Source organism: Saccopteryx bilineata, chromosome 3 (genome assembly GCF_036850765.1).
Source record: "Saccopteryx bilineata isolate mSacBil1 chromosome 3, mSacBil1_pri_phased_curated, whole genome shotgun sequence".
NCBI classification, from domain to species: domain Eukaryota; kingdom Metazoa; phylum Chordata; class Mammalia; order Chiroptera; family Emballonuridae; genus Saccopteryx; species Saccopteryx bilineata.
The window spans coordinates 212569769-212593599 of record NC_089492.1 but is presented as its reverse complement, the minus strand read 5'-3'; the positions used below and the strand labels follow the sequence as shown (position 1 = coordinate 212593599).

The 23831-nt window shown below is 38.5% G+C and overlaps 1 protein-coding gene across 3 annotated transcripts in view; it reads left to right on the top strand.

Annotated features, from left to right (window-relative positions):
- Positions 1–18663, top strand: part of SH3GLB1 (SH3 domain containing GRB2 like, endophilin B1) — a 44508-nt gene extending 25845 nt beyond the window's left edge. Inside the window, exons 6-11 of one of the 3 annotated variants that reach the window (XM_066268735.1) lie at positions 1294–1380; positions 3230–3253; positions 8255–8344; positions 8730–8830; positions 13118–13343; positions 13725–18663. In XM_066268735.1, coding sequence (XP_066124832.1) covers positions 1294–1380; positions 3230–3253; positions 8255–8344; positions 8730–8830; positions 13118–13343; positions 13725–13832 — 636 coding nt within the window. In that variant the 3' untranslated portion in view covers positions 13833–18663. The remainder of the gene's footprint in view (positions 1–1293; positions 1381–3229; positions 3254–8254; positions 8345–8729; positions 8831–13117; positions 13344–13724) is intronic. The other 2 variants (XM_066268736.1, XM_066268737.1) reach the window with 2 other exon arrangements.
- The last annotated feature ends 5168 nt before the right edge of the window (positions 18664–23831 follow it).

Below are 23831 nucleotides of genomic sequence, written 5' to 3'. Positions count from 1 at the left end.
AGAGAGAAAACCTACTTAAATGTTTCACAATGAACAAAAATACAGTTTTGAAAAATAGTATAGCCCTGGCCGGTTGGCTCAGTGGTAGAGCGTCGGCCTGGCGTGCAGAAGTCCCGGGATCGATTCCCAGCCAGGGCACACAGGAGAGGTGCCCATCTGCTTCTCCACCCCTCCCCCTCTCCTTCCTCTCTGTCTCTATCTTCCCCTCCCGAAGCCGAGGCTCCATTGGAGCAAAGATGGCAGGGGCGCTGGGGATGGCTCCTTGGCCTCTGCCCCAGGCGCTGGAGTGGCCCTGGTCACAACAGAGCGACGCCCCCTGGTGGGCAGAGCGACGCCCCCTGGTGGGCGTGCCGGGTGGATCCCAGTCGGGCGCATGCAGGAGTCTGTCTGTCTCTCCCCGTTTCCAGCTTCAGAAAAATACAAAAACAAAACAAAACAAAAAAATAGTATAAAAAATATGTCAGAGAAGCAAAGACAAGTATAATTTTTTATATTTAAATTTTAAGCCACTGACATTTATTAATCTGGCCTTAGTCTTATATAAATTTATTTTAAAAATTACTTTAGAGTTTTGTTAATGGAAAGAAAAAACTCATCTAGTTTCAAAGCTCTCTAACATTTAGAGGTTTAGACCTCAGTTACTTTTGGGTATACAAATATGATGACAAATGTGTCTTCAAGTAACATAACAGTTAATATGTCCCTCTGCCCACTTAAGCATTTCCACGGCCCTCTAAATTCTTTAATCTGTGAAATAAATGAATTTATAGCATCATCATATAATCTTAACTTTAAGGTACACATATTAGAATTTAAAGTTTATTAAAAATACAAGGATTGACATGCCTTTCATATTTATTCAGACTATGCCAAGACCTGGCTAGGCTGATTGAAAGAGAATGTGGTTGAAGGCATCATAAATTCAATAAAATAAAAATGATCTTTGAATAGGAACACTGTGGGTAGGCAGAAGGGCTTTCATAGGTGAAAATTTAATAAAAATTACAGATATTGATGGCAGTTTTTAAAGTGATGTATTTTCCCTAAATGATGCTAATTTAAAATCGAGCATCAACCATGTTTTTTGTCTTTGAAATTTTTAATCTTTTGGAAATTTAATAGGCACCACTCTGTGAAATTCCATATAATAATATGGTTGTTTTCTTTTAAGTAGAAAATTATTTTATCAGTTGTCTTAATGCCTGTTTGTATGTTCTTTACTGTACAGAAATAACTTGTTTTACTGTGTTTATTGGTATAATGTATTCTTTGTCTCTTGCCTATGTATTTAAGCAACTAAACTCCGCTCGCCTTGAAGGAGATAACATTATGGTAAATTTTTCTTACATGCTCAACTTCCTGCATGTAAAATGGCTAAAGGTTTGTTGGCCTACTGTGTTTTCTGCATCTTGAATAAAGTGCCTTCTCTTGCTATTACCTACATGTACAGGTCTAAGATACTCAAAGCCATGCATTAATTTACAAAATATATCAGTAATATTGGAGCTAAAAGCAAATAAAGTATGTGTTCTAATTGCCAAATATATTAGCTATGCCCCATTCAGATTTTAGAATCTGAATTTACATAAATTTATTGTACCTTTATATAAAAGATGTTAATTTAGCTGTCACTTTATATGTTCATTTTTGGCAAAGAAAATTAACAGAATTTACTTAGAGAAAAGATTAAGGTATATAAATTTACTATTTCTCCATACCTTTGATGTCTTTTAATTTTCACCAAAACCCAACATAGAATTAATTTCTTTTGCAATTCCAGACCAAGACAAACCCCAGTAGTTAGGTATTTCTGTAGTAGTAACACCCATTCCCCATATAATACTAATTTAGTTAAGAAGGTTGCAGAATAGTGATAATTGGGCAAGAACTGAGAGTGAGAATTGCTTTGAGGAAATTTTAGAGATGTTAGAAAATTTTTTATTTTTTAACAAAAATAGAAATTCAGAAAATCTGAACATTGCCCAAATCTTATAAATGTTACTTGGCCAATAAAGATTTATGAGTATTTGGCATTATGCTCCTGGTACATTGCTTCCATAGAAGAGGCATGGACACTGCAGTACAGTCAATAGTAAATTGGCAATGAACTGATTGCTTTTATTCCTAATATTAGCATTAAACTAAAAACAGAAGGTGAAATTTATGAAGCCCTAGCTAATTTAGGGCTTTCCTTAGATAGCAAGAGAATGCATTTATTTATTTTCATTGTTCTATCTGTAAGTAAATAAAAAGGGTAAGAGTGTTTCAGTCATTGGTAATTTAGTATATAAATCATAGGTTTTCTTTTGTTTTCTTTTGTTTATTTTTGTGTGTGTGACAGAGAGAGGGACAGATAGGGATAGACAGAAAGGGAGAGAGATGAGAAGCATCAATTCTTCGTTGTGGCTCCTTAGTTGTTCATTGATTACTCTCTCATATGTGCCCTGACTGGGGGGTTGCAGAAGAGCAAGTGACCCCTTACTCAAGCCAGAGACCTTTGGCTCAAGCCAGCAACCAGAGTCATGTCTATGATCCCATGCTCAAGCTGGCAATCCCATGCTCAAGCCGGGTGAGCCCCTGCTCAAGCTGGCGACCTCAGGGTTTTGAACCTGGGTCCTCCTAGTCCCAGTCCAATGCTTTGTTCACTGCGCCACCGACTAGTCAGGCATAGGGTTTCTTTTATAAAATTATCCTAAACAATTAGCAAGATTGTTTCATTTATTAGGCTCTGGTTTTATTACTAATAGCATCTACTTATAATAAAGATATATGTAACTCTGGTCATTTTAAATTCATTATATCTAGTTTAGACACCCCCCCTCCCATGGATCTATCATGTTCAGTGTCCATTTAGCCTTGCTTAATTTTAATTTTCTAAAATTCTAGAATTTTAGGCTAAAACTAGGTAGAAATCATTTTTTCAAACTTTTCATTTTACTGATGAGAAAACTAAAACTAAGGTTAAATAATCCCAATTTTAAAAAACTTACTATTCTTAATTTATAAAATTAAAAGTTTCAAAAATTGATAGTTTGTACACATGAAGACATACTTTCACACTATATTAAGTTTTACTAATTCAGTTATTACTATATTTAATCTAATGTGATCTGGAAAAGAAGTATGCTGTTTGAATTAAAATATTTACATCTTTCTCTACAAAGTTACAAAAAATGTTAAATTCCAACTTTCATGCTGTGTATTTTCTCTAATTTTTAATGCTGGCCAGATTTGGGCAGAGGAAGTGACAAAAGTAAGTAAATTGTTAAACTACAGAATTATGAAACAAAAATTTAATTGTCATTCATTCAAAAAATACTTGACAGTAACCATGGGCCAGTCACAGTCTTTGTTACTCTATCTTATAAAATCTGAAAATGATTATGGAACACTCAAGTTCACAAAGCAATAGAACAATGCTACCAAGATACTGTTTGTACACACTGTTGATACCTGTTTGATTGAGTGGTGATCTTCACAGTGCCTTGGCAGAAGGCAGGAAATACTTGTTTTATTCATATGGCAGTTATGTAAATGGTAGTTAGCACCATGTCCTGTATCTTCAGAAAACTAAATGTCATATGTCACACAAAAGAATTTTCTAGCTAACTGAAGCTTGTTCTCGCCCACACTAAAGCTAATATTTTGTCATTTTAGTTTAAAACATTTTTTTAAAAAGTATTTTACTGCTATATTAAATACAGGATAGCATGCATTTAATTTTACTTAAAGTTTGGGTCTTTATTAGGACTATCCCATTATTATACTGTGTGACAGTTGAATCTGTTGTTTGTTTTGAAGTATGTTGTCTTCTCCCTCAGTGTCAAACTTTCATTTTTAGAAGCTGTCCATATGGCTGCTACTAGTCTGTGTTACCAATTCTAATCTTTCTGGGCTGAGAAGTCAAATAACTAATCAGGAATTTAATAAAGTTATGACTTTAGTGCAGATTTGATTCAAATGTTATTGGAAGTCTTCAGAAGCATTTTCATTTACTTTTTGTGTTGAAGCCTACTAAAGTCAGACCTCCAGATAAAGACAGTTCTGGGGATTGTGGGCAAGTGGTATTGTGGCTCCTAACTATTACCAGTTTTACACACTTTAACTTTTTATTTTCTGACTTTGTAGGATTGCTAACTATACAGTCTGTTCCATGCATAGGTTATGGAGCTGTTGAGTCTGACTTAAAAATTCATTGTGGAATTCTTGAGTTAATGCTCTCGTCCCCCTTTGTGGAAACTGTTCATCAACTTAATTATGGTTTCACCCTGGCCTCTGATTTCTTCCTGAACCTCTAGCATGAAAAGATGGCATAGTAATATGGAAGGGAATATAGGTTAAACAAGAAAACCAGAGTCTCCTCCACTTTAGCATACAGATAGACCGGAAAAATTCTGACTTGATTCGGCAGTCTCTACAAGTTTGAGAAATAGTTGATATAATAGGAAGAAATTCATGAAACAAATATTTATATTACTTATGTATATATGAGAGGAACTTAAGAAAATATGTCAAAATTGATTTGAGGAGTGTTCTGTAAATCTCACTTTTGTCATAATTTTAAAATGTTGAATTTTAAAAGTTTATATTTCTGAAATATTTTTAGATTTAAGCTCATGGGAAAAATACCTCTCACCAAATTTGTCACAGCAAATACATGATCTAAGTTTATAGCTGATAATCATATTTCTGAAATCACAGACCAACAAATTCTTGCCATTTTCCCAAGTTACAGCTTAAGAAAACTCTCCTTGCTTTCCCAATCCAAATTATGCTACTGTATACTCTCCATCAGTTTAACCCAGTAACAATTATTTTAAGTAGTAGGTTTTTTCCCTAGAACTCTACATCATAATTGTAAAATTAAATCAAGGAATAAGAGCTTCTGGGAGACAATAAAAACCTTTTAAATATATTGTCTTTCTTTAAACCCTTTTTATCTGTCTAATAATATAGATCATTTTATTTCTTTCTTTATTTTTAATTAAGTGAGAAGTGGGAAGGCAGATAGACAGGCTCCTGCATACGTCCCAACCAGGATCCACCTGGCCAGCCCCCTATGGGGTGATGCTCCATTGCTCAGCAACCGAGCTATTTTCATGCCTAAGGCAAAGCCGTGGAGCCATCTTCAGCACCCAGGGCTAACTTGCTAGAACCATTTCAGCAATGGCTGCAGGAGGGGAAGAGAGAGAGAAGGGATAGGGGGGGAGAAGCAGATGGTTGCTTCTCCTGTGTGCCCTGACTGGGAATCAAACCTGGGATTTGTCATGCCAGGCTGACACTCTACCACTGAACCAACTGCCAGGGCCTTAGATCATTTTCTTCATAAGTAAATTGATTATGCTGAACCTGAGTTCACCTCAGCTTCTTGTATTAATTATTGTGATATTATATGTGTCAAAGTAGACATGATCTGGGACTTTCCTCTGTTTGCAGCTACACAAGTCATAAAATGAAACTTGTTTTAAAAAGAATGAAATTCGTGTTTCCTTCCTATCATTTGCATTTTCTAAATATGTAGTCTAGATTGTACAGAAGAATAACTTCCTAAACTTTATAACACGGTGCCTTTTTTCACAATTAAATAATTAAATTTTGTTCAAACATGAAAGATTGATCCCTTGTTCTTAAGATCATTTTATATATTTTTAATTCAGTGTTTTAACTTGAAACATTATTTCCAACTCATACTCAAGCTTCCAGATTACTTTTAGTCTGCTACCTAGCAGATATATTGCCATTTATAGACGTCTTTTCTGCCATGTCAACTAAAGGCTGTTAAATCAAGTTGTACTGCACAATCAGAGGTATATATGGAACTAGCCTCATTTTCTTGTTTTGGGTTTGTTATGGTTACCGTTGTTAATGAAAACATTTTGTATTCAAGCAAGCAGAACAGGAAATAGAGCAAATGTGACACTGAGGTGATTGGTTTTCCTTAGCATTTTTCTTAGAAATAATTTTTTTTTCTCCTGGGACTTTTTTTACTTCTTACTAGCTTACAGATGAAGTTTAGTTCAGCCCCATTATTAAGGCACCATGTATTCATTCTGTCAAGTAAATTTAATACTTGACTTACTGAGTAATTAAAGCTTATTTTTGTAAGTCCTATCTAGTGGTCAATTCTAGTCCCCTCTGCCAAACCTGTTGCCAGTGAAATGAGAATAATTATAGCAACTGATTATCTATTTTGCTTTACTTCCTTGTTGACTGGTTCACAGGTCAACTGATGCCACCACCAGAGGTGAACAAGAGGTCAATGTATGGGGTGTGAAAGGAAAAAGTTCTGACCTTGTTTTTATATTTAACTTCTTTTTATATTTACTATACTTTTATACAGTCTTGGAAATATTATAATTATTTGGCTGTAGGGGGTAGTTATTCTGGAGAGGTAGAAAATATCATCATACTGACATTACCAATGATGATTCCCATTGAGGGAAAGCTAACTATTCTGAGTGTGACTACCAACCAGTTCTCGCTAAAGGTTTGAGAAATGGTTTTTGCCAGTATTTACTATTTGTACATCATATTGATTTTATAGTGAACTGTTATATCCCAGCACTAAGCCTGTATCAGTGGTTGAAGCTGGTAGTGGTGTACTGTTACGCATAGACCTCTTTCCAGCTCCAAGTTCAGGAATTCACCCTGGTAGCTTGAAATCAACTGTGGTGAGAGTATTACGCCATGAAAATCAACTTAGTAGTGCTTTTCCCGCTAGGCAGCCAGTTTACCCCAGCGCACCACTGATTAAAGTCACCTGTAACTGGCAGAAAATCTCCAGCATCTCTTACAATAGTTCTGCTTAAAATGTATGTCATGCAAATTTTGGGAAAAAACTAAAAGGTAAAACATTTATGTAAGAAAAAGAAGCAGGCCCTGGCCGGTTGGCTCAGCGGTAGAGCGTCGGCCTGGCGTGTAGGAGGCCCGGGTTTGATTCCTGGCCAGGGCACACAGGAGAAGCGCCCATCTGCTTCTCCAACCCTTCCCCTCTCCTTCCTCTCTGTCTCTCTCTTCCCCTCCTGCAGCCGAGGCTCCATTAGAGCGGGGATGGCCCGGGCACTGGGGATGGCTCTGTGGCCTCTGCCTCAGGTGCTAGAATGGCTCTGGATGCAACAGAGCGACGCCCCCTGGTGGGCATGCCCAGTGGATCTCGGTCAGGCGCATGCGGAAGTCTGTCTGACTGCCTCCCCCGTTTCCAGCTTCAGAAAAATGAAAAAAGAAAGAAAGAAAGAAAGAAAGAAAGAAAGAAAGAAAGAAAGAAAGAAAGAAAGAAAGAAAGAAAGAAAGAGAAAGAAAGAAAGAAAGAAAGAAAAAGAATAAGAATCATTATGTAGGAAAACCTGAAAATTATGTTCCTAGAAACAAGTATGATGGTAACACAGAGGTTAAAATCCTATGGTTTCATTCTGAAGTATTTTGTTTGAGATTAAAGGTTATCTTTGCCCTGGCTGGTTGGCTCAGCGGTAGAGCGTCGGCCTAGCGTGCGGAGGACCCGGGTTTGATTCCCGGCCAGGGCACACAGGAGAAGCGCCCATTTGCTTCTCCACCCCTCCGCCGCGCTTTCCTCTCTGTCTCTCTCTTCCCCTCCCGCAGCCAAGGCTCCATTGGAGCAAAGATGGCCCGGGCGCTGGGGATGGCTCTGTGGCCTCTGCTTCAGGCGCTAGAGTGGCTCTGGTCGCAACATGGCGACACCCAGGATGGGCAGAGCGTCGCCCCCTGGTGGGCGTGCCGGGTGGATCCCGGTCGGGCGCATGCGGGAGTCTGTCTGACTGTCTCTCCCCGTTTCCAGCTTCAGAAAAATGAAAAATAAATAAATAAATAAATATAAAAAAATAAAGGTTATCTTTAACTTCAAAGTAAAGTAACTATAGTAATAATTGAATTTTTTGAAATGCTATTTTATATATATAAACCGGTGATTCTAAGATTTTGTAAAATGATACTTGAAAATATATTGATTGTCCCATAATAGTTTTTCAAAGGTTTTATGTATATGTCATTAAGCTTTGGCATTAATAGATTCTTTTGAGTCAAGTACTAGTAAGGAATTAGTTCTATCTAATTCAAGTAATGTAGAAAAACTAAGATCTAGAAACAACCAGGACCCAGGTAGATTCAAAGCAGAATCAGGGAATTGCCAGATTATCATTTGGGATTTGTTTGGAGGATTTTTTTTTAAGAGTCTACACAAATGTATGTAAAACGGATTAGATCTTCTTAATGAGATTCTAAACTATGTTCCAATTTTAAGTCTGAACAGGAATTAAGAATAACTCAAAGTGAATTCGATCGTCAGGCCGAGATTACCAGACTTCTGCTAGAGGGAATCAGCAGTACACATGTGAGTGTTCATTTATTGGATATTCCTTTGGAACGAAAGATTTTTATAGTCCTAAAGCAATTTGGGGAAGAAAACCGGAACTTTTCTTTTAGTCAGTTGTCAGGGAAATTTAAACTCTAGTACTTTTTAAGATATATGAAGAAATATTTTAAATTTTTTTTGTACTTCATCATCTAATTCTCCCATCATAATCAACCAGTTGTTGCTTTTTGTTGGCTAAACAGTTTGTTATTACACTGTTGACCAAGGTTAGTGTTAATAAGCCTTGCAATAAAATGCTAGATACTATTTTCCCTGAGTACAGTGTTGTAATCTGTTTCCTCTTATGATTTAGCACTTTAGGTAGGTTTCAGAGCAAAGGATTGACTGTAACTTTCCTTTACAGGCTCATCACCTGCGCTGTCTGAATGACTTTGTAGAAGCCCAGATGACTTACTATGCACAGTGTTACCAGTACATGTTAGACCTCCAGAAACAACTGGGAAGGTGGTCATTTCCTTTTCACATATGAAATTCCTGATAAGAGAAGATATTCAGATTTTTGCTTATAAGTAATAGAGGTGAAGATTAGAAAAATTAAAGACTTGTATTAGCTTGCTTAAAATCATATTTTTTAAAGGAAAGTAAGTATCAGACTTCTGAGGTTACAAAAACATTTTGAGTTTTTCTGGCACAGAAGAATGTTAACAGGGATGAGAAGGTAATTTAAGTGAATACTTTCTTAGTGCTATATAAAGAAAGCTTTAAAAGTGTTTGAAGTTGGCCCTGGCCGGTTGGCTCAGTGGTGGAGCGTCGGCCTGGCATGTGGAAGTCCCGGGTTCGATTCCCGGCCAGGGCACACAGGAGAGGTGCCCATCTGCTTCTCCACCCCTCCCCCTCTCCTTCCTCTCTGTCTCTCTCTTCCCCTCCCGCAGCCGAGGCTCCATTGGAGCAAGGGATGGCCCGGGCACTGGGGATGGCTCCATGGCCTCTGCCTCAGGTGCTGGAGTGGCTCTGGTCGCAACAGAGTGACGCCCCAGATGGGCAGAGCAGCTCCCCCTGGTGGGCATGCCGGGTGGATCCCAGTCGGGTGCATGCGGGAGTCTGTCTGACTGCCTCCCCATTTCCAGCTTCAGAAAAATACAAAAAAAAAAAAAAGTGTTTGAAGTTCACTTTTCTCTTGAATAGTTTTGCAGTTGGTTGAGGAAGATAAATTGACACATAGCTGCCCCTAGAAATAAACAAATTTATACTTGCTCATTACTCATTCACTGTTTAAAAAAAAGGATTTTAGAATATTATATAAGACTTCAAGCCCATCAATGTTATTTCTAGTGTAATGATATACTTTAACACAGAATGCTAGAATATAAAACATAAAGCTCAGTCATTTGTTCAAATATTTCTTGAACAAATATTCAGTATTTAAAGTTCTAATATTATTGGACTATTCTGGCTTACCCTTATGCAGCTCCTTATGTTATAAGGTAACCCTGGAAATAAAATAATGTACAGGACAAACATGGTTTCTGCTCTCACAACACAGGATGGGGATGGTCAGGCTATGTGATAAGTGGCAAGGTAGATGTGCAGGTTACTGTGAGGGTCATCTAACTGTGACTCAGGTGGCTCTAGCAAAGCTTCACAGATGATATTGTTTTAGGAATATAGATGAACAGAGGGGCAGGGGTGTATATTCTAATCTAGGCAAAGAAAGAATATAGGGTTGGGCAAAAGTAGGTTTACAGTTTGTATGGAAAGTAATACAATAATAAATAATAATACAAGAATAAACTTTCATATACTCACAACTGTAAACCTATTTTTGCCCCACAGCTGTATGTATATAAAAGGGCCAGAGGAAACAATGTGGCAAGTTTGGGAAACCAACAGTTGTTTATTCTGTTTGGAGCATGATGTTCAAGTTAATGGGATGGTAGAGATGAGGCTAGAAGAGTGAAGCAGCAGCATGTCATGAAGGCCCTTTAAAGCAGGTTATGGTAGAGTTTTAAGATTTATATAGTAAGGAAATACGAAAGCGGAGGAATGATGTGTAACATTTGAAAGTGGAATATCAAGAGAAGTTATTTCAAGGAATAAGGCAAAAAATGCTCTCTTCACTTTAGTATTCCTTTCTGCATATCAATCGTTCAAAACTAGACTAGAACAAAATTAGTCGAATTTACAAAACCAATTTTAGATTTTAAAAATGAGTATAACCTAATATCACTAGTTAGTCTAATAGAATTTACAGAAGGATTTATACGTCTATTATATTTGAAGTTTTGTTATGTTGATGGTATAAATATCTGAAAGCAGAATACCTACTACTTTCTTCCTCGTATCATTACAACTATTTTAAGCCCAAGAAGCCTTAGTCCTTCCTTTCTACTTTATCCTAATACTCTGTGGGAATGCAGCAAAAGGGAAGGGGGTTGGTATTGTTACCATTCATACTTGCTTTCTGCCTGAACTCAGCCATTCACACAAATTATAGTTATTGCTGTACTTTTCAGTAAACTCAAAAATTTCAAAATGAAGCTAGTGCCATATATATATATATATATATATATATATATATTTTTTTTTTTTTTTTTTTTTTTTTTTTGCTAGTGCTATTATTCTAGGAAAGAATATCTAGCTTGTCTCTCTGCCCTCAAAGAATTATATTACTGGTAATGACCAGTGATAGAAAGTGGAAGAAATTTTAGGCATTTAATTTGTTGCAGGTTATGATTTCTAAGACAGTATATAGAAATATTCAAATGCAGAAGTTAAAAATCATCCAGAGCCACACTAGCAAATTTAAAGCTATTTCTGAACCAGGTTGTAACGTTAATAGCCATAGTAGTAGTGTTGTTAGTAATAGTAACTGAATAGCAGCAATCACTTAGGAAAGGCTTGGGTGTCCCCATGCAATCTTTTAGATACCTCATGTATGATATTACAATCCTCACACAAGTGAAGTAGGTACTATTGTCCATGTTTTACAGATGAGAAAACAGAAGCACTAGTCCAAGATTAATAAATGTATTTTACTCTTAAATAATTCTTAGGTTTTAACATCAGGTTACACCAGGAAGTCTCTAGTTTTGTAAATGTGTCAGTAAAAGTTCTTAGCAGGTGAAAATGGCCTTTCAGGTTTTTTGTTTGGTTAGTTGATTGGTTAGTGGGTTGGTTTGTTTGTTTTTAACTATTCCCCAAAGTTGATATAGGTAAACCTTAGTGGTTAAACAAAAGCTAGATATACTAGTCAATTTGAAAGTAAAGTTCCAGGGTAGAGACTTAAAAAAACCCATATGTGGGGGGAGAGAGCTTTTTCTTACTTTTCAGAAATATGCATATTGAATCACTTCTGAGAACTGAGTACACTCAGGAAGGGATGCTAAGAAATGTGTTGTGGGCCCTGACCGGTTGGCTCAGCCGTAAAGGTGTCGGCCCAGCATGTGGATGTCCTGGGTTCAATTTCTGATCAAGGCACACAGGAGAAGCGACCATCTGCTTCTCCACCCCTCCTCCTCCCCCTTACACACACACACTCTCTCTCTCTCTCTCTCTCTCTCTCTCTTTCTCTCTCTCTCTTTCTCTCTTTCTCCCCCCCTTCTCCCTCAACAGCAGCATTGACTTGAATGAGCAAGTTGGCCCCAGACACTGAGGATGGCTCTATGGCCTCACCTCAGGTGCTAAAGTGACTCAGTTGCTGAGCAACGGAGCAGCAGCCTCTAATGAGCAGACCATCAGCCCCAGTCAGGGCACATGTGGGAGTCTGTCTCTCTGCCTCCCTGCCTCTCATTTAATGAGAAAAGGAAAAAGAACAAAAGAAATGTGTTCTTCAGAGTGAAACCAGAATTAGAAATTCATTCTTTTTATCATTAGAACCCTTTTATCCATCAGAGAAACATTTGCTTTTAATTTTTTTAAATGCACTATTCTAAGCATAAAGGATACAGTGTAAACCAAACAGACCAAATTCCTGCCTTCATGAAACCTGCATTCTATATGGCAGTACGAGGGAGTAGGAAATCAGTGTATATGTGAATTAATGTAGATTAAAAGTGATAAGTGCCATAGAGAGAAATACAGCAGAGAGTACCTTGGTTAGGGATAGAGATTTGCAGTACTTAGAGAAGACAGAGACTTAGGAGATATAGGAAGCAAAGGAGGCAGGCATCTGAGATAAGATGCTCTGGGAGGGCTACAGCAAGTACAAAACCCTAAAGCTAGCAAACAACAGCAAGGGACGGCAAGGTTGTGGACAAGTCTGAGAGATGGAGCTGGAACACAGGGCTTTGGAAGTCACTGTTTGGACTTTGGCCTTTACTCAGAGATGAGAAGCCTTTGGAGGATTCTAAGCTGAGGAGTGATGTGATTTGATCTTAGCCTTTTTTAGGATTGTTCTTGCTGCTCTGTTGAGGATAGATGTTAGTAGGCATGGGGTGGTAGCTGACAGACCTGTTTGGAACTTATTGGAATGACTTAGTCATTTAGGAGATGATGGTGGCTTAGGTCAGGGTGATTGTGGTAGATATGATGGAAGTGGTCAAACCCTGGGTGTTTTATTTTGAAAGTAGAGCCAGCAAGATTTGTTGACAGATTCTATGTATTTGAGGCCCAGAGGAGTCAAGAATTACTGTAAGAGGGATAAGCTAGACAGGACACTTTATTAAAATATTAATATCCATAAATCTTTATCTACAGTGGAGGTTGGTAGAAAGCAAACACTGCCATCAAGTGGTAGTATTCAGGAGCTTTGGTCACTTGGAAATAGGTAATTAGCCATTTTCTTTTCAACAGTTTTCCATCCAATTATCATTGTAACAACAATCAGACTTCGACACCTGCACCATCTGCTTCATCAAATGTGATTGGTTCTTCTGCCTTGACCTCAACAAGTGGCCTAGTAATGACCTCTCCTTCCAATCTTACTGACCTTAAGGAGTGCGGTGGCAGCAGGAAGGCCAGAGTTCTGTATGATTATGATGCTGCAAACAGCAGTGAATTATCACTTCTGGCAGATGAGGTGAGGAATGTGGGCATAAGAAGAAAATTATAGTGGATTGACATATCGTCTAGTATTATAACAAAATGCAAATTCCTCTCTACTTATTTGGAAGTAGTTTATCATAAATGCTTTCATAGATTTCAGATGGCTATAACATCTTATAGAATTTTAACCACTATTTAACAAACTAGAACATTACAGAAATAGTTAAAGCTTTTAACTGCTAAATAACTGGAAGACTTCTAACACTGCCTCTTAAAAATTTCTTTAACTTTCAGAAAAATTGACAGTAATGTTTAAAGTTATTTGGGAGTGCATAAACAAATTAAATACAAATCTGACTTGTTTTCCATGTGTTCATTTTTTAACATAGTAACTGGAAGTATTTTTATTTTGTAGGTGATCACTGTGTTCAGTGTCGTTGGAATGGATTCAGACTGGCTAATGGGGGAAAGGGGCAATCAGAAGGGCAGGGTGCCAATTACCTACTTAGAGCTGCTCAATTAAATAGGTGGACTATGGAAAAATTATCCATCATGACACCATATTTATATACAATTAACTCTAAATAAAGCAGGTTTAGTATCTTCTATGTTAATGTTTTAAGAGACTGAAAAGAAAATACCAGAAACTGGCTTTCTGCCAATAGAACTGCATGGTAACTATTTCATTACAGAATTTATGTTAGTGCTTTCATGCCAAGAATGTTTTCTTACAAAATTCTCTTTCTACTGAGGTTTCACTAATAAGCAACTTACACTTTTGAGCCCCAACTTAAAGCAGAACTGTTTTCTACTGAATTTTTCATTAATGGCAAGCTATTTCTTTTATGTAAAATAAATTTATTGTGAATTGATATCAGTGACTCATTTATTAGATATAGCCAAAGAATAAAATTAAAAATTGTTTTTAACTGTTTGAAAAGAGATCTAGGATATAAGCCTCTTTTGTAAAGAATATGTTTCTGAATGTTTCCATGAACAGAAATGCTTTTATACTATGTTTACCTTGTTTTCCAAGAGAAATCGGATGATTTCAGTACTACATTTCAAATGAGTTATCTGGGCGGGGGGGGGGGGTATTTTATTAAACACTACTGATTTCTTTTAAATTTAAGAACTAGTCTTTGAAAAGTATTACCATATTCCTCTGGTGTATTTTCAGTGAAGGTTCTAAAACATATAAGACAAGTTCAGTTCACTAAACAATATTTTAAGATTGTTCAATTGGTGCACAGTTTCATGCATGATCAGAATTACATTTGTTAAGAATATATTGCTGTACGGAACAGCGAGTTTGCAGACTCACACAGCTACATTCATCATAGAGTAAATGGTTTACAGACAGTCTACTTTTGGTTACTCTGAGCCTACTAATAAAATTTTGAAAATCTATTAATGAACTTAGGTTATCTTTATCCAGATCTCTAGTTATGAAACATACACAAATGAAGTGATTAATGACATATTTTGAGTCAGAAAATTATTATTTGGGCCATTGCTCTGAATCAGATTGTTTGCATGTCAGGACTTCTGCCGTCATTCATTTCATTCATTAAGCATTTGTTGAGGTCTGGATACTATGCAGAATCCGTGTCAATGTTGTGATAGAAGAAATATAGGGCCCTGTGTTTGGGAGCTATGGGAGTCACCTAATTCAGAGTTGGTGAGGGTGAGATGATTTGGAGAGGAAGTGTTTCAGAGAAAAAAAGATGTCCCAGACCTGGAGCCAAAAGAATGTCATACATTCTGACAACTAACAACAGTTCAGTCTAACTTACACATGAAATGCAAAGGTGTAGCTCGTTTCTTCAGGGAATCTTAATGTATCAGAATTCTGTTTTTTGGTACTTTTAAAAATGATAAACATTAAAAAAAAATGATAAACACTAACACAAATGGATATTTGAAAATGGTGTTTAAGAATTCCTAATCAGAGCTTGATAAACATGTTGATAATTTAGTTCACAGTGCAGACTTTTAACAGTGGTTGTTACCCTTTTATTTTGGTTTATGAGACAAATTCCGCAATTTTATAGTTGTACATGAGGCTTTGATTCACACTGTTTATCACCATACTGTTCACCCCAAAGCTGCTTGGGCTTGTTATTTAGCTATACAACCAAATGAGCAATGCTCTTTTTCCCCAGAAAGGAAGTTCTGCAGACAGCCCTGGAGTATTATTAAGTTATATAAATTCAGATTTAGGCTTTAAAAGATAGCACAAAAAAACTCAGATCAACTTAACAACTATAAATAAGATTTATAGGCCCTGGCCGGTTTGCTCAGTGGTAGAGCGTCGGCCTGGCGTGTGGAAGTCCTGGGTTCAATTCCCGGCCAGGGCACACAGGAGAGGCGCCCATCTGCTTCTCCACCCCTCCCCCTCTCCTTCCTCTCTGTCTCTCTCTTCTCCTCCCGCAGCCGAAGCTCCATTGGAGCAAAGATGACCCGGGCGCTGGGGATGGCTCCTTGGCCTCTGCCCCAGCCGCTAGAGTGGCTCTGGTCGCGACAGAGCGTCGCCTGGGATGGGCAGAGCATCGCCCCCTGGTGGGCGTGCCGGGTGGATCCCGGTCAGGCACATGCGGCAGCCTGTCTGGCTGCCTCCCCGTTTCCAGCTTCAGAAAAATACAAAAAAAAAAAAAAAAAAAAAAGATTTATAGGAAGTAGAGTAGTAAAGGGGAAAGAGTAGGGACACTGGAGTGGAGTGGTCCTGGATTTGAATCCAGTCTTCCTCACTTATGTACTCAGATGATATATAAACTGCTGTTTCCTTATTAACAACATGGGGATAATTATGCCATGGTTTTTATTATATTGTATGTTAAGCAATTTTGGGGAAAATTTTGGCACATAATAGAAATTCTCTAAATATCAGTTTCCCCTTGTTAGCCCTTATACTTCCTAACCTACAAGGTAGTAGGGCACATTTATGACTGTACCAGAGATACCTCTTTATATACACGACCTGATCTGTTCTACTCCTGTCCTATCCTCCACCCTCTTTCAGACTCAGGTCTAGGCTTAGCCTCACCACGGTCAGTATAATCTTTTATCAGAACTTTCTGCTTTCCATTAACTGAATATTGATTATAGTAACCAGGAATGTACATTAGCCTTCAATAATGTTAAGGTTCAAAGGCTTCTTGTTCCTTTGGCTACCACAAATCAACCATAACATGTGGACTTCTCTGTTTATTGCCTTTTATTTTAATGGGGTTTTGTGTGATTGGTTGTTTAGGGAATATTTTTGGTTTGTTTATTTTGGTTTTGACTTATTTTTTTAAACTCATAGGTTTTTTACTCAGGTAAAGACCCATAAAATTTCTTAGGCATGAAAGAAAAGCTTGGGGAGCCTGTTAATTCATGGTGCAATTCAGAATTATTTAAATAAACTCAGTGCCCCTGAGCTTAAGTGTAGAAACATGTGAAGGATACACATATAAATAAAATAGTAAAGTTGGAAATAATTAAAGGTTTTTTTACAGACAGAAAAATAAGTGATTGGATTGTTTCTACATTTGTCCTCAAAGTGCTAACCTAAAAGGCCTTGGTGTTAAATCATTTTTTATGGTGCTAATTAGAATTCATATCATGAGAGATTAGACCCCAGAAATGGGAATGTGCCTCACTCTGGGTAACGTGAGAAATAAGAAACCTGAAATCCGTGGGTTCGAGTCCAACCTCAGTCTGTGTTCCTCTCCACCAGAGTGAACAGAATGGGAATGTAGGAGCTGGTGTTGGGAGGACACTTCTGAGAAACTGAGAGGAAGATGATGGAGTGCAGGACAATTAGCAACAGTTTTGTTTACTTCTACTCAGTTTACCTCCATGCTTCGTTGACAGGATTACTCAAAAATCTCTAATGTTCCTCCCAAATGCCTGAAATTTTGAAATAGGTTGCCCTGGTATGTAGCATTTCAAGCCTGGGTGAGGAGTCGTAATAGATAGATGGCTTTGCAGTCGACTGACCGCCAGCTTTGTCTCAACCACTTCTTCAGATGAGTAAGTGGCTCTTACATCATGACACTCAAAAGAGGAGGAGGAATTTTTAAGAACATACCTTTCCTTTGTCCCCACACTGTCTTAATCAGAAGATTAGAAGGTCTACTCAGTGGGGCAGTGGTTCTCAATGTGAGAGCCCAAAATGGACAATACCAGCATCACCTAGGAACCTGTTAAAGATGCTGATTCATATTTCCAAGTATACTGTTTGCCTTTAGTGTTCTGATTTTGTTTTGTTTTCAAGGGGCTATAGAACTAGTCTTGGTTCTTCATGTAACATTTTTAAAATTTTATAACAAAAACTATCTGTTGTAGCACTAATCAAAATTATATAGTTACTTTTATAATTTATGTAGTATATATCAATCACTTCAGAATATAGGCTTCCTAAGATAGAGACCATAATTCTTTTTGATCACAGTTATTACAAGACCTAGCACATAATGTGTACTCAATAAATAATTGTTTAATGAAAGGAAAAAAATGCAATTCCTAAGCCTCATCCAAGATCTTCCGAATTAAACTCTGGGGGGAGGACCTCGCAATCTGTTTTTACAAGCCAAACCGTGATTGTTCCACTGTGAAGGTAGAGAACCACTTCAGTAGAACAAAGAACTTGCCTCTCCCCTTCAGGCCTCTTATCTGGCCTCACTGGAGAAATCCCTGCCTCCTGTGCCTGCACCAACAGTGCTGTCTTAAGTGTAGAGACACCCTGTTGAGCAGTACTAGAAGTGGGTGTGAAGATAGAGGGGATGCTTAACTCAGTAAGGGAAATACTGTTTGGTTACTCAAGGGGCCACCAGAAATAGACTTCTTAGTCTGAAGAAGGGTTAGCACTACTCCACCCACATTTCCACTCAGCACAGAGGTCAGTCTGACATCCAAGCACCCTGACAAACACTGAAGTGCTATCGGACTAACACGTACATTCCTGTGACTCAGGTTGCTAAACTGTTCTCATTTCCACTTCATAGGAGACTTTAAGAATTTTCAATGCTTAATAATATAAGTCAGATGTGTTGGTAAAAAGTAGAAAAAGTGAAAATATAGTTTAAAAGATAAGTCGCAATACCACCGTCCAGGGAGAACTGTTATTTAGGTGTGTAGCCTTCCAGACTCTTTCGTGCTTTTATAGATTTTTTTAAATGAGATCAACTTGTACACACTGTTTTGTAACTTTTTCACTTGATAATACCATGACTCTCCTGCTGTGTCAAATGTATTTCTACATCTTTTTGAATGGCTGCATGGTATTCCATCGTATATGCCACATTTTATTAAGCTACTGTGGATTTTTAGGTTGTTTCTAATTTTCCTTAATAAACTGCTTTAAAGAATATTGTGTTATTAATCTTTTATGTATTCTTAATATTTCCTTAAGATCAGTACTTGGAAGTAGAATTGCTAGTAGAGAGAGTATGCCAGTTTTTAAAAGCTTTTGTTACTGTCACTTTGACCCCTAGAAAACTTATCAATTTACACTTTTTTATCAGCAGTGTAGGACATTGTTTTTTTTTGGGGGGGGGGGTTGAAGGGCTTACAACTAAATGTTTTTAGAACCTTCAGTTTAAAAATAAAGGGTAAGAGGAAGATAAAAAGACCTTGCAAAATTAAAACCAAGATTAGTCAAATTATTCTGACATTACATCATTTACTGTTCTACCTTCTATTATGTATTTTGTCATACTTTGGGAATGTTTGCAGTATTAGCTTGCCTTTTGCTTTTATTCAGTCTCCTAGAAGCACTATCACCTTTCTGACTTTTGCTGAAATGGTAGGAGCACAATCTTAAGTAGACTGGAAGCTTGTCATTTTAATGCAGGCTTACTGTTGGTTTTAGGGAGCATGGCTATAATAGGGAAAGGAGAAGCCTTGGAAGGTAGGCAGAACACTGGCTCTCCCACTTGGTTGCCTGGCTTTGTGTCAGTCAACCTCTTTGAATCATTTGTTTGTGTACTCTTACTGATCAATGTCACCCCATTAAATTTAATTTCAAAATAATTCTTTTTAATTTTCAAAATAAAAAAAATGAAGGCAAATAAAAGAAAAAGGAAAGAATATTATAAGCCTACCTTGTAGTGCTGAAAGGTTTAGCCATATTATGAACAAAGTGCCTGGCACCTGGTAAATAATAACTTGTTAGGCTTTCTAGCTGAGTCTGTTAGAGCAGTTGCTATTAACCTCTGTGAAGTAAATACCACTGCCATTGCCAAATAAAATCTGCCTTGAAAGCAGTCACAATAATTGGACATTGCCTTGCATATCTTACTGTACTACAAAATCTAGTTCTGAAAGATTTTGTCCCATTTTTCCACACCAGTATTCAAGTAACCTAATCAGATACAACTCCCCGACAGGGTGTCTAATGGGAGACTTCAACTACTGTGCTTTAGTGGCAGTGATAGTCATTATTCTAAAGTGATGAGCTGGGCGTGTCCCCTTCCAAAGTGCCCAGCTTGGCCCACAGCTGGTCATTGTACTTTGAAGGGCTTGTCCTCCACCTGTGAGAACCTGACACGGGGCTCAGCTCAAAGGCAATACCAACCAGCTAAGTCTCAATAGCACATCCAGAACTAGAGAACAGAATTGATTAGTCCAGTATGATAGAACTATTTAGAGAAGTATATGAATTCTAAAATGTGCTAAGCAATACTTCCTAAATATAGGCATTCAGGGTTAACAGCTAAGTAATCATAGCAGACAAAGCCTCAGATACCAAACAATTTTCACATTTAGATAGATGAATGCCAGTAAATTTATATAAGCCTCTGGTTTGTTGATTATAACTTAGAACTACTCAGTCAAAAAAAAAGTGAATAGTAGGAGGACTTAAAAGGGGTAAAAATAAGGAAACCTCTACAGGAAGGCTTCAGATTTTTTAGACTAAAATTAATCATGAGGTGAAAGAATGAGCTACTATCATAAGTGACTTTTCTGGAAGCCTGATGCACTATGGTTTAAGATATGTTTCTGCCTAGTCCCATTTTATAATAAAACTTGAGGCCCTGGCCGGTTGGCTCAGCTGTAGAGCGTTGGCCTGGCGTGCAGGGGACCCGGGTTCGATTCCCGGCAGGGCACATAGGAGAAGCGCCCATTTGCTTCTCCACCCCCACCCCCTCCTTCCTCTCTGTCTCTCTCTTCCCCTCCCGCAGCCAAAGCTCCATTGGAGCAAAGATGGCCCGGGCGCTGGGGATGGCTCCTTGGCCTCTGCCCCAGGCGCTAGAGTGGCTCTGGTCGCGGCAGAGCGATGCCCGGAGGGGCAGAGCATCGCCCCCTGGTGGGCAGAGCGAGGCCCCTGGTGGGCGTGCCGGGTGGATCCCGGTCGGGTGCATGCGGGAGTCTGTCTGACTGTCTCTCCCCGTTTCCAGCTTCAGAAAAATACAAAAAAAAAAAAAAAAAAAAAAAAAAAAAAAACGAGCAAAGTAGGTAGGCTACAAAGTAGGTAGTCCCCAATATCCACCTACTTTGATGCCTGCTTGACTTCTGTATATATAATAGTTTCCTCTCTCTTCAGCCCTACCCCGAGACCTTTATTTAAGAGTAAGCTCAAAGGCTCTCTACTCCATGAAGATATTCTGGACCCCCGGAGCAGAATTAATTATTCATAAATGTAGATATATATACATGTAACTCAGCTATGGCATTTATAGCCTGGAATCTCAATTGCTAACCTAGCAGACCTAAAGGAGAGGAACTCCTTTAACTACTAGCATACTTAAAGCAGAATTTTGGCAATCCCCACAGCTGCTTGCAGTATTCTATTTTCTACCAATGATCTACTAATAATTCAGACTTGTATGTTTGCCCAAAGAAACATGCCGCTTTCAGACATCAGTATCACAGAAAATACATATTTACTTCTCTTTGAGAGTAAACCTCAGAATCTGTCATTATGACTTCCCATTGACTCTGGTTCTTTTTACACAGTGCTTACCACTGGCTTGTATTTTTCAATTTATTAGGGAATGGACATTTTTGCTGGTTATATCTATACTTCAAGTTAATTTAGAATCAGTTACCTTTATTAAGTAAGGATTGAGTTGATTACATTATTAAGCTTTTCTATGTAAATGTCTTCTGTAAAATGAGTTAACTTTCCTTTCCTTCTCCTCTGTATCTCTTTTTCAGCCTGCCTTTCTCACATTTTTTAAAGTAATTCGTACTACTTTTTTATATTATTACTGATTTTAGAGAAACAGGAAGGGGAGGAGAGAGAGAGAGAAAGAGAAACATCGATTTGTCCCACTTACTGATTCTTGTATGTGCCCTGACTGGGGGTGGAACCCACAACCGTGGCGTATCAGGACAATGCTCTAACAGGCTGAGCTACTTGGCCAGGGCTTTTACATTTCTGTGCATACATCCTCTCTCTTCTTTCAGAAAAGTTAGATGGTTTGGAAAATGTTTACCACATAACTGGGAAAAGGTAAAAATGCTCAAAGGGAAACTGATAAACTAATTTTTTAAAATGCACGCTAGATATTGCTCAGTTGTTATGCATGAGTGACAAATCTGACTCAGATCCCAGCAGCCAAAGCAAAGAAGGAAGTGTGGCAAAGTGCTCACTGAGAGAACCATGCTGTGCTCAGGAGAAGGCCACTCACTGGGGAGGACACTGAGACATCAAATCAAGCACCAAAGCAGATTTAACTTAAGAGACCAGAGCTCTTCCCTGATTCAGAATTAAATGTCACATGACTGCTGTATTGCAGTTTTCATTAACTTGAGGATACAAATGAGCATAAAATGCCTCACTTTAACATCCTGAAATACAATGACTGCAACTTTACCTGTCAGGATTATAAGGAAGTGGAGGATTCCCCTGCACTATAGATTTCTAACAATCTCCAGGGATATTTGACATCCACAAACCAATCCTCCTTCTTTCTACCTGCTGATGGAGAAGGGACTCAAGGACCACTCCTGTCTCATTCCAGGACAGCTTTGGCTTCCACCCCATCTCACACTCCAATCCCAGCTGCCTCACAGACTTTCTGTGGCCACTGCCAGTGACTCTGGGTTTAGCAGATTGTAAATTGGTTAAAATCAGAAGGTCACTGCTGGCCTCCGGTGCAGCATTCTACAAGAGTGGGTAAGGAATGCTGTTTTAATTAATGCAGTTTAACTACAAGCAGTAAAGTCACTGGTTATGACTCAAAGTCTTAAGATGGTGACATGACAGAATTCTTCCTCTCCTGCACAACTCATGGGGACCCACTGCCTCAGCAATCTTGGTGACGGATCTTACCCACACCCCTGAGCTTCTTGCTAAACCCTAAGTCACCCCCTCTTCAATGCTGTCTACAGCCCCAACACCTGACTCACTGCTCCCTTGGACAGAGATGGAAGTGAGAGCGCTACAGCATGATGAGAGGGCATTGCTTCCTCCCCACTGTGTTCAGTTGAGGGCCTCTCAAAACACGACCCTCTAGGTGCAGGAACTCCCCCAGTTTACACACACACAGCCAGTTCTTTCTAGGGCAAGTCCCAATAAGGACAGAGGTGGATGACAAATTCCACTTCTGGACACTGTGCAGACTTGAAACCAACACTCCCCTTCACCCCACAGCCTCTGGTGAGGGAAGCTGCTCATGTCAGCTCTATTTCTGCCTTCACGTTAAGTCCTCTCTGAGGGGCCATATTATTCTATCCAACAGTCTGGCTTTGATTAAAACCATTTCATAACATCCACATTTTTTTTATCATATTTGAACCCATAAAGAGTCCTACCCTGTTGCTAGGCTGTAAAATATTACTCTTATTCTTCTGCCCAGACAGAATCTGATTGCAAATCCACCTACCATGAAAATCTATTTTTTTTAATCTTTTTTTTTTATTTATTCTTTTTTTTTTTTTTTTTTTAGAGAGGAGAGGGAGAGATAGAGAGCGAGAAGGGGGGAGGAGCTGGAAGCATCAACTCCCATATGTGCCTTGACCAGGCAAGCCCAGGGTTTCGAACCGGCAACCTCAGCATTTCCAGGTCGACGCTTTATCCACTGCGCCACCACAGGTCAGGCAGCACAAAAATCTATTTTAAAGTCAAAGAAACAAATTTTCAAATCCCAACTCTGCCAATTATTAGCTGTGGATTGAGCAGGTTACATAACCTCAATTCCTGCTCCTTCACCTGTAAAATACAGGTTAAAATACCTGCCTCCTGCCTGACCTGTGGTGGTGCAGTGGATAAAGCATCGACCTGGAACACTGAGGTTGCCGGTTCGAAACCTTGGGCTTGCCTGGTCAAAGCACATATGGGAGTTGATGCTTCCTGCTCTTCTCCCTTCTCTCTCTCTTCCTCTCTCACTCTTCTCTCTCTAAAAATCAATAAATAAAATATTTTTAAAAAATACCTGCCTCCTAGGTTGTGGCAAGCAGCTCTCAAAACCTGGTCCCCCAACTAGCAGCATCAGCATGACTTAGGAATTTATTAGACATGCAGACTCTCAGACACCTAGTGAATCAAAAACAATTTGTGTCTGACAAGTCCTCAGGTAATTTGATGCAT